General features: G+C 41.8%; 1 protein-coding gene across 3 annotated transcripts; it reads left to right on the plus strand.

Moving 5' to 3' along the window:
* Nucleotides 1–71: 71 nt before the first annotated feature.
* On the plus strand, nt 72–10,037 carry THOC7 (THO complex subunit 7). Of its 3 annotated transcripts, none has more exons than XM_065642457.1 (8): nt 72–186; nt 624–741; nt 1,640–1,767; nt 2,545–2,631; nt 4,051–4,108; nt 7,642–7,708; nt 7,831–7,900; nt 9,140–10,037. In XM_065642457.1, the coding sequence occupies exons 1-8, from the start codon at nt 168–170 to the stop codon at nt 9,205–9,207; spliced, it is 615 nt and encodes a 204-aa protein (XP_065498529.1). In that variant the 5' UTR covers nt 72–167; the 3' UTR covers nt 9,208–10,037. The 3 variants fall into 3 exon arrangements, with proteins under 3 accessions (XP_065498529.1, XP_065498530.1, XP_065498531.1); XM_065642458.1 differs by lacking the exon at nt 72–186 and adding an exon at nt 933–1,003 and having other exon boundaries at nt 655–741; XM_065642459.1 differs by lacking the exons at nt 72–186; nt 624–741 and adding an exon at nt 1,015–1,085.
* Nucleotides 10,038–15,237: the final 5,200 nt, after the last annotated feature.

Genomic DNA, 15,237 nt, shown 5'->3' on the forward strand with positions numbered 1-15,237 from the left:
GCCCTCCCCGCAGCCGCCGCCGGGCCGCGCGTCCGCCGCCAGCCGGCTCAGGCCCCAGCCGCCGCCGTCGCCTCCCCCTCCATGGCCGCCGCTCTCGCCGGCTGCATTGTGGGAAGCTGACCTCACTCGCTGCTGCCGCCGCCCCGCCGGCTCCGGCACTCGCCGCCATGGGGGCCGTGACCGACGGTGAGACCTCCCTCCCTCCCTCCTTCCTCCCTCCCTCCCCGCGCCCCGACCCCTGCCCGGCCCGCTCCTCTCCGCTCGGCTCCCCTCCGCGCCGGGCCTGCCTCGCCTCCCGCCCGCCGCACGGCCCCGGCCATCTCCGGGGAAGAGCTCCCCGCGCCCCGGCCTCAGGCCTCTCCCCGCGGCCCCCCGAGCCACATCCCCGGCCTCTCACCCCGCAGATGGGCCTCCATCGCGGCCGCGACCCCGCAGCCCCGCTCCCGGGCCCTTCGTGCTGTGGGCGCCCCCAGGGTCCCTCAGCCCCGCGCTCCGGCCCGGGGCCGGCTCCTGTTTAACAGATCCTCCCGGTTTAGCCCCGGGAGTCGTTCTCTGAAGGCCCGGAGTGAAACCCGCGCTCGGCCCTGGTGTGCGGCTGCCATTAAACAGGAGTTTTTCCTCAGATGAAGTTATCCGCAAGCGACTTCTGATCGATGGCGATGGTGCTGGTGACGACAGGCGGATCAATTTGTTGGTGAAGAGTTTCATTAAGTGGTGTAATTCCGGATCTCAAGAGGAAGGGTATTTATTTTCTGTTTTGTTTTGGTTTTGTGTTGTTGTTGTTGGGTTTTTGTTTGCTGGGTTTTTGTTTGTTTTAATTTTGAAACTCATTAGCTCACATTTCAGTGGAAAACTGGGCTTGATCCTTTTTGAAAACATCCACGTTAAAATGTATACATCTGCTTTTTGGTATGGCTCTGTGGTGTTCCCAGGACAAAAGCCGAGCGCTGTGGCAGGAGACGAAGGGGAGAGACTGGTCAGAAATTTCTGAAGGCTGCAGACGGTATCGTGAAATCTGCCAGTGCCGCTCCGGTGCCCTCAGGATCGTGGTGCTGCTGTGTGATCCATCCCAGAGTCCCGCTATTGTAACAGGATCAGGGCTTGAGTGTTTTAGTTGGCAGTTCTGCATTTGTTTTGTTAAGGAAGGGTAGTACTGCTGGTATTTCTGCTGCTGCAGTTCTCTGTTTTTTAACAAAACAAAACAAATGCCCAACAGGCTAAAATAGTAAGGGATGAGCGACAGTGTTGGTGTTTTGCTGTGAGGTCCGTACTAGCACTGGATATAAATTCCAGGAGGACACAATATAACAGTTGTGTGTTCAGAGAAGCACTGCAGTACTAAAATACTAATTTCAGCGGTCACAGAGCCAGCCTTAGCTGTGAAGTTTATAAGCCCTGGATGAATCTGCCTACTGCTTTAATACTTGCTTTGCACCTTTAATGACACGACGGTGGAATTAATGGGTGCAGTGTTTCTAACTGCACTTTCAAAAAATGGTACATTGAATCTTGGAAATATTTTATTTCTTTAACAACTGTTATTTAAGTGTTCCTTATGCTACATGAGGCTTTGTTTTGTTTTGTAAAGGTAGGGGCTATTTTTATGCTGCTTAGGAATAAATATCTTGTCTGTTTCCAGTTACAGCCAGTACCAACGAATGCTGAGTACTTTATCACAATGTGAATTTTCAATGGGAAAAACTCTTCTGGTGTACGATATGAACCTGAGAGAAATGGAAAATTATGAAAAAATCTATAAGGATATAGGTAAAAATGATAAAATATTACTGTTTTCTCTTTGGCAATTTCTGTTTTATTAACAAGCTTGAGCCAGTTCTGGTGAACATAATATATCACAGAATCACAGAATGTCAGGGATTGGAAGGGACCTCGAAAGATCATCCAGTCCAATCCCCCCGCTGGAGCAGGAACACCCAGATGAGGTTACACAGGAAGGTGTCCAGGCGGGTTTGAATGTCTGCAGAGAAGGAGACTCCACAACCTCCCTGGGCAGCCTGTTCCAGTGTCCGTCACCCTCACTGAGAAGAAGTTTCTTCTCATATTTAAGTGGAACCTCCTGTGTTCCAGTTTGTACCCATCACCCTTTGTCCTATCGTTGGTTGTCACCGAGAAGAGCCTGGCTCCATCCTTGTGACACTCACCCTTTACATATTTATGGACACTAATGAGGTCACCCCTCAGTCTCCTCCAAGCTAAAGAGACCCAGCTCCCTCAGCCTTTCCAAATAAGGGAGATGAGGATAGTTATGAGGATAGATGATGATAGATATGAGTGGTTGATTTTTTTTCCTCGTTTTCTTAATAGATAGCACTCATACATAAGGTGTAAGCATCTTATCAGTATATAAAAGATATACAAATGGAAACTTTTTTAACCTATTGAAGTGTATGTACTTGTGAAGCTGATGGAGCTAGCAGGCCGCCATGTCACAAACGGCTCTTTGTCTTTTTATAATTTAGCAGAATGGCTTGTTTACGTGTATTGTTTGATTTCAATATGACTCTGTATATTTCTTTTCTTAAGAAAATAGTATAGCTGCAGCACATGAGAAGATTTCTGAATGCAAAAAACAAATCCTGCAAGCAAAAAGAATTCGAAAAAATCGCCAGGGTAAGGAGCAATATCTGTATTTACACTGTTTGGCTTCCTTATTTTGTTACCTTCTGAAGTATATTGTATCAGAAAATAGTTTACAAATTTTTGAAGGGAATATGCTGGCATCATGAATACTATGTTTAGTCTGGTGGGTGAGGCAGGCAAGAGTGAACCAGTAGATCTCAATGATGTGCAACATTGGAAAAAACTAAAACAATAGTTCAGAGAGATGTTTTCAAGCCAAAGAAAAACCCCAAGAGCATCTTATCACAATTCACATGACTTGTGAAGAACTAAAGCACATTATTAACAGTGAGAAAAAACTTACAGCCAGCACTGATGATCGTGCAAGTGTGTTCCTTCAGCTCTTGAAAGAAGTTAATGTCTTGGCACACAGACAGTGGTGCCAGTTACACACCCAACAACTCTGCATGTGTCTTTACTGAATACCTGTTATGGCAGGTGTATTTTTTCCCTACTCTTAAAACTACGTGCCGATAATTTCAATTGAAACTTAAAGCATTTCCCTGTAATACTCTTATCAAAAGATTAGCAATTGAGGAGAAGCAAGAATTTGTTTCTTATTAAAAATGAAATGCAAAAAGAAAATTATTAAAAGTATAACAGAGGAAAGGTTTTAAATACAACTGTTTGATCAATTTTTCAATCATTTTAGACTCAACTGGAAATTTAGAGTCTACTGGAAATTAAAAGAACCTTAACTAGTAGGAATGTAGAGTTCTTATATCTTCACAAACATAGGTCTGAAGTGTTTCCTTTTTGATAAGTTCTGTCCAGCTTGCAGCACAGATTTTTCCATGTGATGAGGTAATTGGTGTACAATCTTACTATCAGGAAATGCCTTTGTTAGCTGCCTGTATAACCATAACATTATTGTTAATGTGTAATACACTTTAAAAAAAATCCTGTTGTTTTCGTATGCAGCATTTTATACTTTTTTCTCAAAATCTTAAATGTTTATGTGTAACATCTTGTTAACACTGTTTTCTGTACACATACACTACATTGTATCTAAAATCAATACTTATGATCACACACAAAAGACCAAGTGTGCAGCAATGCAGAGCAATCTAAAGGTTGTGTGTTCTGGCCTTATCCTTTATGAATCACTAGCACTGGGTAACTTAAGTTTGAGTGAGTAAATAACGGCCTGCAATCATATCTGTAGTTTATTTTAAATCTCTTTTGATGTAATCATCTACTTTGAAATGTTATAGCATAGTATAAATTATATACCTTAATATATATATTTGTAGGTACTTTTTATCTATGTAAGGTGTTGTGTACAAATTTGAAAAATGTAAAAACAGTTTTTCAAGAAGGAAAAAGAATCTGTACCATTCTATGGTACTTGATTTTTGGTTCTTGAATCTATACTTCCAGAATTATTTAGACTATTTAAATTTCTTTCAGAGTATGATGCATTGGCCAAAGTCATACAACACCATCCAGACAGACATGAAACATTGAAGTAAGTATGAGACTGCATTAAATTATGATAAGCCAGTAAGCTAGAACTCATCAGATTTGATATTTCTTTTTAGTTTTTCCTTTCCTCACTTCTATAAAATTTCTTTTGACACAAGGAAAGCTTGGGTTTCGTTTTCAAACTGTGCCCATCTGTATGGGTTCAGAAGCATTGCTAATCATTTTATATTTGAAAGTTTTCCATTGTTGAGGCGAATAAGCGAACTCAGAATTAAATGCTGGGAACTAGTTCCAGAACTAGTTCTGGGAACTAGTCAGTTCGCTGGGAACTAGTTCCTCAGAAAAGAGAGACAGTGGGGAAGTGCTGTAAAGTGCACCAGCAAGGGGTTCAGTAGCCGTGCAAAATACATAACACACAATAAGTAAGATGGAATGAGAGAAAACAGGAGAAAGCTCTTGGATTTTGTTATTTTTTTTAAATGTTTTCCTTGTAGTGGTTGTTCCTGCATGCCCGGTTATAAATTACTATGTTGCGTCCCACAATATAACGTGTCCTGGCATGCAGGTTAGACCTACCTGTAACCTAGGTCTAATGTAACTTTTAGCATTGCTTGTGTCCTTGTTGGATTTGGATCACTATCTGTGCTTTTGGATCATTTTGGGCAGTTGTAGGGAGATAATCTTTTTAACTTTATCAAGCCACAGAAACGTTCCAGGACTCGTTGCATCTATGGGTTTGTCCTTAACCTGGTTAAAGATGTAGCATGGGCTTACTGTTCTCATTTAAGTGCAGCTTGCGCCTAACCTGTTGCCCACTTTCAGTGAAATTGCAGAGGGAGGATTTCTTTTCCCATTCTATGGTCTTTCATACCAAAAGCAAGGTTTTTTATTATATTATTACACTAATAATAGGATTTTTATAGCTATAAGCCATGGAGAATATTTCACACGTTTTTCTCGTGTGTTGTTTTTCTGTGCCTTGATTTCATTACCACAACTTTGATTATTACAGGCAATTCTCATGAGGCTTAACTACTTCTTATTTCATTAGTCAGCATGTGCTGTTTATCAAGTGAGGCTTCATCATAAAGAATTATCAAAAGTGAAGTTGTTGAGATAAGTAAATTGATTAAGAATGGAAACAACTAATTGTTAATACTTTTTTCTTAGAGGATGCCAGGTTGTTTAGGTTTGGAGAGGTTGTTCTAATTTTGCTTAACACATCCAAGCATAAGTTTCTTAAGCAGAGCTAGAAATGGTGGTAAGTTACAGCTAGTAAATGTGGCATTTTTGTCTTAAACTTAATTTTGTCATCTCTTTAGGAGACTATATTACAGTTAGAAATACCAGTGTGTTCATCCACTGGAAGAATGGCTATAGTATATGCCCTTCTGTCCTTAGTCCTTCATATCTGTACTCAAAGACACAGACTTGAACTATAGCAAAGTATGATCCCCCATTTTACAGATGAGGGAAATAGGACATAGTAATAGAATGGAACATTTTTAAAGGGAGCTTGGTTCATAGGTGTTTTAGCTTTAACCAGCCTCTCTATGTGCATAGATTTTAAATATAGGAACTAGATAAAGTTTTCATCCAGTGTTTTCATTACAAGGCTTCCTTTCTCTTCAGTTTGAGGAAAGTATGCAGAAAATCTACGATGAACCAAAAAGGACAACCCTTCAATCAGAACAGAGGAAGCCTTACTAACAATGTCACGCTTTTCATGGAACTCTTAATCACTAAAAACACTTGAGAAAACTTGTGAGGAGAAATGTCCTGGTTGATTGCGAGAGATACATTTATAGCTTTTGCAGCTCATATGGCACAATAGGACAAAGTTCAGGAGACATACTTTCTTTGTGCTTTTAAGGGACCGTTTCTCGGAACAACTAGTCATACAGCACAAAAGAAGAGAGGCTGTTATAGGCTTAGTCACAAGTAATACACAGGAGCCAATTCAGGAAGTGACAGGAGCTGATCTACTAAATGGCAGTGCCCACAGTGTCATTAGATGCCCTATCAGAAGAGCTCTTAAGAAGACCAAGAAACAACACTAAGTCGTAGAAAAGGAGATACAAAAATGAGAAGGCTAGGCAAAGATTCCCCGAAGCGGAAAGTAAAAGAAGTCAAATGCCAGATATGGCTCAGATGTTGCTAGAGAAAAAATGCATGTCTTCTCACAGTCTGCTTATACCTGACAGCACGCTATAAACACCCAGATTTGGCCAAACAGTCTTTCGGAAAACAGAAACCAAGTACTGGGAAAATCACTGTGTGAGCCTGTAAGGTGTTAGCCCGTTTCCATTATAGGAAAGGATAATATCACAGCCAACCCCCTTTCAGGCATTCGCTCAAAGTACCAAGCATACTGGCTCAAAAAGAGACAATACTCTCAGGTACCACTAAACCAGACCTTTTTACCCATCTGTTACTTAGGACTGGAGGCCTTTTTGTGGTTCCCTGCCCAGACTAGTTGCAGCAGCTGCAAGTGCTTCAGGAAAAAAAAAAAATCCCTTGCTGACCCCTGTATGGCTCTGCCTCCTAATTAATCAGGGATGGTCAGTCTCAGTCCAGGTCATCTTTAAATAAACAGATTGTTCTCATTACATGGAGCATAAATTATGGTGGGCATTAGAGGAAAAGTAGAAAGGCCAAACTGGAGGTTTGAGTGTAGGAGTTGATGCTCCATGCTCATTTGAAAGCTGGTGCACGTGGTGGTACCTATTATTCTTTGTCCTACCCCAAAAAGGATCGTGGTGGTCCATGGTGGGGCCAAGTGGGAACAGAAAATAGTCAAATGCTTGCAGAAAGATCCCAAACAGGTGTTGAAAAATGATGTATTTCAAAAGGATATGAATAATAATGATTTATAGGTGTTGTATGTTTCCTTTATCTCTTAATGCAAGAGACAACCAATTAAAATAAAAACTGGCATTTGAGAAGGAAATGAGCATTTATACGCATCACAGTGCTGAATTCTGTTTGCTGAGGCATAAGCTGTATTATGTAGTCTCATCAAAAACGTAGATTATTCTACATATGCCTGTTGTAAAGTCTGCATGTTGCCCAGTACTCTGTCTGGTCAGGCCATTGTCAGAGATAAGATACTTGACTATGTGCTTGGTAAATTGTTGTGTCTGGGAATTGTGTTTGTTTGTTGGGTATGTAGATTTATCAAATATGTTTTCTCTGCTGATACTGTGTTTTTATTTAATCTTCTCATGTCAACATACAGAAATCTTTGAAGTAGCGAAGCCTATGAAAATGCCATTGGTGTTCTTTAATTTTCGTTATACTGTTGAGTAACTAACATGTTTGTGGCAGGACTGAATTGTTACAGTCCAGATGACCCATGTACAACTGTATTCAAGCTTGGAGGCCTTGTTTCTGTAAAAGTCCTGAAATTACAAGTTTATGGCATAATAGTTTAACATTTATGTCTCTAATTTCATTTTTTATGCTTTGTTTACTTGTGCTGTTTATTTGATGGTTCCTTTTCCTCCACTTAGTTCAAATCTATTTTTGAAGAATTTTACAGAAACATTAAGAAATACTGTGACAATTTCTTTTCAGGCAGCTGGAAGCTTTGGGAAAAGAACTGCAACACCTTTCTCACATTAAAGAAAATGTTGAAGATAAGGTAGGGTTTTCACAGAGATTGTTATATAATTACTTATTAGGAACATAATTAATCGAGCATCTGCTATGGGTTGTTTGGTGGTGGTGCTCTCTCTTCCTAAAATATATATTTTATCATTCCAGTTGGAGCTGAGAAGAAAGCAGTTTCATGTTCTCCTGAGCACCATCCATGAACTTCAGCAAACCCTGGAAAGTAAGTGTTGTCCTTAGGTAATATATATGAAACTGGGTTGGGTTTCAGTGGATCAAAACAAATCACAGCTTCCAGCAGTGCACTGGCTTTGTGCAATTGAGGTTGGTGACCTCTTGCATTGGCAGCATTTTTTTTCCCAGTACTAAGGAGTAGTCCAGAGCCTGCTCAGAATTTATTTTTTCTACAAGCTAGCCACTGTGTCATTTCCTGACTAGCTTCGCATTAATCTGTAGGCAACGGACTTCTTTAAAATGTGGGGACAGAGAATAACAATTTGAGTGGTTAGGGCTTTTTATTTTTTATTTTTTTTTAAACAGAGAAGGTATTTTGTTACAGAAAAGTAGTTGTGTGCATAGTTTCCACACTTATTTGTGTCATTCCTGTTTCAGTAGTTTTGAACATGTCACTGCCATCACGGCATTGTTTGACACTTTACTAAAAAGAAACTGGAATACAGGAAAGCTAAATGACTTAACTAGTCGGACAGTGAGTCCATAATAGAGCAGGGAGTAGAGCTGCCATACACAAGAGCTAAATTCAGGAATTCAGGTATACTCACCTTTTGTCATACAAATACTTAATGTTTTCAAATCAACTCTTACTTTTCATGCTCTAAGATAGATAACTGTTTTAAACATTATTTGCTGGATTTTTGCTGTGTCTTTCCAAGACAAAATAATTGGTATAGCCACTGAGCATGACCCGATTAACATACAGAGATGGCTATAAGAGCAGACTTTCATTCCCTAAGGCCGTCTAGATCTTCTTAAGCAGAATGAACGGTTAATCCTAGGTGCACTTTAGCAGAAGGTTATTATGTGTTACTAATGCTTGCTTAAGTATTAGTCTCTAAAATACATTTTCACATGAATGTATAGATTACCTTTCAGATACTAGAATTTGGGAAGGAAATAACATTTGAGTGGAAGGCACAGCTTCAGTTTGAGATAAACATTTAACAGGCAAAGAGAAGGCATGTGACTTAAAGCAATCCAGTACTGTTCACTTGAATTGATAGTATAGGGCTTACCCCATGTTTCCTGTAGTAGCTGTTACAGGTAACAGCCTTAAAAACTTTGAAGATTTTGTTTTGTTTGAACAATAGCATTTTGTATAATGACATACTCAACTACACGTTTAAGGCAATCACCATAAAAATATTGAAGTGGGACACAGCTCTGCAATATAGTCTGTAAATATAACCAAGCATGTTTGACTAACAGTACTATTGAATTTTAGATGATGAAAAACTTTCAGAAGCTGAAGAATCTCAAGAAACTCAGATGGAAACAGAGACCAAACAGTAGACGTAATATGAAGACTAGTGACTATACTATTGAAGAATATCCAAGTGTCTTCACTTTGTATTGAAGCCAACAGTTAGAGAGATGGAACCGAAAAATAGTTTTCTACTGCTTCCGTGAATTTTTATACAAAAATACTTGTTTTGCTTATGCTTCAGGGGAAAACAGTTACAGATCTGTGCAGACAGGCACTTCGCACTTATCCACAAACTTTGTAATTTGTGACAAGAAATAGAGTTGTTTTACAAAGGATGAAGCTTCTGCACAGTACTTGTTAACTGAGGTGTTTGCAAAACATTGTCAATAAAAGGTGTTTACAAAGAGTTTCCTATTTTTAGTAGGCATTGAGCCTAATAATATGGGCTTCCTTTCTCACTTGACGCTGGGCCGAGGGCAATGCATCTGTGCTGAGTCCCACCTTCCACACCCTTGTCCAGATGGGACCTAAAACTGAACTAAGTCTGGTCTTAATTTTTTAAAGTAGCCACCATTTTAGAACTTACCTGTGACTAAACTAGAATTTGCTAGTTTCATATAAAACAAATTACTTCTGTAGAATTAATACTTGTCAAGAGGTGTAAAACAGCAAAAATCATACTGTACTAGCTTTATTTTTTTCCTTAATGTGATGCAAAGGACTGCAGTGATCTGAGCCTCGCTATGCTGTGTAACCACATCAAAAGTCACATTTCGAAATGACACGTTTAAAGCTGCAATTTAAAAGCTTTGTTCTTGTAGAACCAGGAATCTAATCCTGATACCATTTGTAATCTGCTTCTGGACTTCATCTGTCAATTGACTATTATGAAATACATCATAGTTCCTGGAACAGATGGTGGAACCCTTCCTTTCTCATAATGACAAACCGAAGCGGTAGGCCAGCAATCATAATGTTAAACAATTTCAAATACTGTTATTATTAATAGGGAGGGTGGAATCTGGATCATCCTGCAGTCTGGGCAGTTGGTTGGGAGGTAGAAAATACAGATTTTGTAAGGCAGGGAGGAAGAAGGAAGGGGCAGTAGTAGGTCATGTCACTACCTGTTAGCCATGATCTAAAATACCTGTTAAATCAAAACGTTACAGTGGTTTGGGTAAAGGACCACATTTTGAATCTTGCTCAGACTGACCCATAAGCATATGTGCTTTAAGTAAAATAATGATGTCATACAGAATAGGGCCTCTTCAACCTAGGTGACAGCTGAGGGAGATGTCCAGGATTGTGACTTTGGACTTTTATAGTCTAATGCCATATAGTTCCCACTCTCAGTGCCTGTGGATCTGCGTGCATTGGGCTGAACAGACGTATCTGAGCTTGTTTTGCTTGCATTCCAAGTTTGCTAAAGGCAAGCCAGCTGAATGAAAAGTCACACAACTTCAGTAGCGTGGTGCAGCCCCGGACTAATAAGCTGTCAAAAGTTGTCTAGTTCACAGCTGGTCAGCTCAGAACACAAGGGAAGCTCGGGTTTGCCTGCTGGAGCCTGTGTAGACATGCAGTGCTCCTTGTGCACTACAAATTTTGCAGATGGTGGGGGGTAGGTAAGCAAACAAAAGGGATTTAATATGAAAAATACACTGTCAAGAAGTATTTAGTGTTCTGTGTTTTTTCCCCTCCTAACAACAGTGAATAGTAAAATATTTTCTAAAGCGGCAATACTGTTATTGCCAAATCAGGGAGGAGTCACTTTCATGAATGTGTGAATTATGAAGATGACAAAGTCTCAAGATACTTTTCAAGCACATTAACATTTTTTGTGGTTGAAAGGCCCTCTGTGAGCTACCTTCAGTGTATTTTGATGCAAATGTGGATGACATTTACCAGCTACAAATGGTCTCTGTAACAGCACTGTCATGAAAACCTCAGATTTTTCTGTTCATTGTTTTACACAGTTCTTTGGAAATCACTTGGATCGCTCAAGTATCTTAGCTCAGAACTTGCTCTGCTCTATACAGAACCTGACCAGAAACCTGACCAATGCGTGAGTCTGTCCCTCTCGTAAGGATTACATACACAGAAACAGAACTTGTACGAAGAGAAGCAATACAGATGCGTGGCAAAGGAAGGAGTAGAGTCTAGTTTTAATTACACTGATGCAATCTTGAAAATAAATTATTGCCCTAGAAAACCAAGTCGCCCCAGCACAACATGGCAGCAAGAGGGTGATGTCACCATACTGCCTTGGAGAGCAAGCAAAAAAAAAAAAAATTACATCAATTCATTGCAAATACAGCCTCAGTGGGACATCCGAAATCCTTGCTCCTATTTTTTTCAGTATTTATACCTCTAACTTCTTAAACATTGGATTTGTAATGAAAGAGAAACAAAACTGAATGAAACTCGTAATACCAGGCAACATTTAACCTGCTCTGCTATCAAGCCACAAGTTCTGCTATGCGTATGTTGAAAATAGATACCTGCAACCCCTTTATTCTTCTATTGAAGTTTTCTTTGCGTTGTATTTCCGAGGCACAGATAGTCACCATTTCCCCCCTGCCTGGAAAGCTGTCCTTCTGTGATGCTGCCTACCTGCATTGACTCTAAATGTACACATACGAAAATGTGTACTTTTACAGACCCAGGATCTCAACAACCATGCTATTTAAGTAAGAAATCTTTCCCATTTTTATGATGTCTCATCCCTATCTGAACTGAAAGATTATTACACACCCAAATGCTCAATCTTAATGCCATTGCCATGTGGATGCAAAAATACAAGCAGAAAAAGAGATGCTGAAGTGATAAGCTGGCATTTTTTATGCCAGGATTTGGTTTTTCATCCTCTCCAAATGAGAGAGCAGTAGAGTTCAAGAGCCGAACATTGAACAGAATTGGTAACTTGAGCAGACTTTTTTGAAAGAGATTTAGTGAGCTTCATGGAAGGAGGAGGATAAAGAAGGTCACAGTGACACACTGCCAAATGATGGGATATCTCTGAAGCTCTGGTAATTTGAAGACAACTGCTGCCAGCAAAGAAAATTGCAAAAAATTTATCATGAAGATGAGATAGAAGTTATTATTTTAGATACTTGTCTTGTAACTTTTCCAGCTGTCACAACTGACTTGCACCATCCTTTCCCTCACTCCTTTTTCTCACGTCTCGGAAGGTTATATTGTTGTGAGTTTCAAAAAAATTTTTTAAAAATGAGAAGTGTAGGCAAGTACTCTTAGTTTTGCTCTAGGAGCCTGTGTGATTTTTATTTTATAGAATACATGCATTAGGGAAATACTATACTAGTATGTGAACCACTTAAAAAATATATATACAACAGACCTCAGGGAAAGCAAGTTAGCAACAGAGAAGCATTCTACCTTTCATACTTCATCCTGATTGTCAAACGTGTTCTTGGGTTACCTCAGCCTTCATTTCCCAAGTCTATTTTAATAAAGATTATTACCTGTGTTGCAGAAGTCCCCAGAAGCGCCTCTTGTAGCCCAAGGCCCGTGTGTTGCTAGGGGCTGTGCAAAGGCAAAACAAAGAGTCTATTCTCACCCCTCTGTGCCACAACAGCCAGGAGGCAAAGCCAGGCTCAGAGCAGAGCGTCCCGAGCGCTGCAGCAGCGCAGCCTGCCTGAAAACCCGCGGTGTTCCCCCTGGCCTGGCCCGATTCTCCTGCCTGCTGGCAGCAGGCAAGAAGTCGGCAGGAGCTGGCACAGCATTTCTGCCCAAGGCTGCTCAGGTACGCACCGAAGGCACTTGGGGAACGGGACACCAGGGCTGGGGACCCAGCACGTCCCCACTGACGGGACTCTGCAACCTCACATCGAGGAGTTTCCCAGGTATTCAAGAGTAATCTTAAAGCCAGCGGTGCAGCTTGCCGTGGTGTTTGTCTAGGTTGGCAGGGTGCTAAGGAGGAGTGTGAGGGGCCTTGCACCTCTGTGCGGGGTGAGATGCTGGAGGGCTTGTGTCATGGGAGGAGAAGATCTGGGTCTGTCCTCACTAGAAGCAGAAAGCTGGTTGTGTTGGGCAGCCACTGCTGCTGTTGCTGGCAGAATGGCAGGAGCTGGTGTTAACTGAGGAACCCACAAAGAGGAACTGAAACAAACTTGTTTTTCTAGATTTGTTGTTTCATGTAGCTTTTGTGGGGGATCACATATTTGGATCCCACAACCACTGCAGCTCCCAGGTGCCGGGCAAGCAGGAGCTGCCAGCGAGGTGATGCTGACTTACACCACCCAAGCGTCAGGCCCCGTGGGCTTGCTGACAACTCCGAAACGCGGACCTGAAGCGATTCACCGCTGCGCGGACGAGCATCTCCTGCAGTATGGCTTGGGGACCACTTGGTTCTCACCCCACTGGCACAAAACTAATTCCAAATTTCCTCATTTCTACCGGCACAAAACCAGCTGCTGACACCGCGCTCCCCCTAGTTTAACACACTCTCTCCCCAGCAGCCCAGACACGGGTCTCCCCTGCCGGGACCGGAGCGCGGCCGGGGCCGCTGCCGCGGGGCGGCCGGCAGGGAGCGGCAGAGGCCGGCGGGGGCACAGCGGCCGCCAGGGGGCAGCAGCCGCCGGCCGAGCGTTTCACCTCGGAGCGCCTTACGATCTTCAATATTCGTATTTTCGTCACTCCCCAGCCCCGCGCATCCTTTTCGAACCACTGCCGTTCCCTTAGGTTTTAATTTTCCCCGCGCGGAGAGCTCCACTGGTGTCTGGAGTGGTTAAAAACCACAGAGGGTTTCTCTGCCCACGCCCCGCCGCGTCCTTGGTTTTCAGTGTCCCGGCTGAACTACCCTGATCCTCAAAGCCCCTCCTAAAATGCCCAAATACACAAGATGCTGCCAAGGAACAAAAAGTGCAGTGCTAAACCTTTGCTTTTTGCAACACCCCATGACGTTACAAAAGCAGACAGTAACCAATTCTTAATTTTCTTACTGAATTTAAAGAGCAGACAGATACTAAACCCTCTGAGCTGCCCCATGCGAGGGCAGGAGGAACAGAGCCTGACAGTGCTCCCAGCAGGGTTCCAGCACCCTCCAGCACACCCAGCACCGCAGCCCAAGGCCACGGTAAGAACCATTTCAGGATCACTTGATACTGCGATGCTCAGAATTTACAGCATCACAGTGAGAAACTTGGCAAAATTTTGCTGAAAGCATTCTACTGCATGAGAATTTGTAAAATAGGCAACAGCCCAGACACGTGTTTTTAAATTGCTCTCTCATTAAGGAAAAATAAAAACCAAACCAACTGAACAACCTTTTTTATGCTTTGCCAGTTTGCTTGCAGTGAAAAAGTCACCACTGAGAGAATTCAAAGTGATGGTTTATTTCCAAGGAGAAAAGGATCGTGCTCTTCTCAACAAAAAACTGTTTCATCATAAGTACACACTGGAAATAACAGTGTGTACTGCATGTAACAAATAGGCCCCACTAGTAGCCCTTTTTGAACAAAAAAACCCAACATATAATTTAAGAGTTGGCAAGGCAAGCTTTTTGCTGCCATCTTTCCAGTGACTCTTATGTAGAGCATTACTACACTTAAATCTCCTTATATGAACCTGAGTGAAATCCATCTTTACACTGAACTTACCGCACCAAAATCCCCCTGCATTAGCTCCTATTCCAAACAAAATATTTTCCCTGAAGAGTTGTACTGTTGTTGAAAAAACTCCCAAACGACACTAGGCTTCAAAGCTGAAACCAAAAGCCTCTGGTTGTTTACCAAACACAAGAAACAAGTTTAGACACAACAAAGGAAACAACCATCACTGTCCACAGCAGCTTCTCCCAGTTACATCCAGGAAACTTTTTCGACATGGTAAAAATTCAGAGATGGAGATGTTTTAACTTATTTGACAGCAAAATTGAAGAAAAAAAATTAATATCTTGGTTTCTTTCTTTTCCTTAGTGCCTGTTAGCATCCCTGTCTTTTGACCCATTCTGCATGAACTTGCAGGTGGCTTTCTGATCATTTCTGCTTTGCTCTGTTATTGTGACTGCTGGAGATGGGAAGGGCCATGGAGCACTGGGGCCACCACCCCTGCCATGCATGTCATTAGTGTCCCCAGTACCCAGCGAGGTGCAAAACCAC

Source organism: Caloenas nicobarica, chromosome 11 (assembly GCF_036013445.1).
Source record: "Caloenas nicobarica isolate bCalNic1 chromosome 11, bCalNic1.hap1, whole genome shotgun sequence".
NCBI classification, from domain to species: domain Eukaryota; kingdom Metazoa; phylum Chordata; class Aves; order Columbiformes; family Columbidae; genus Caloenas; species Caloenas nicobarica.

Coding starts and splice junctions, on each gene's coding strand:
- THOC7 (XM_065642457.1), top strand. Junction 1,768..2,544: donor AAAAATCTATAAGGATATAG/GTAAAAATGATA, acceptor TCTTTTCTTAAG/AAAATAGTATAGCTGCAGCA. Junction 2,632..4,050: donor AATTCGAAAAAATCGCCAGG/GTAAGGAGCAAT, acceptor AATTTCTTTCAG/AGTATGATGCATTGGCCAAA.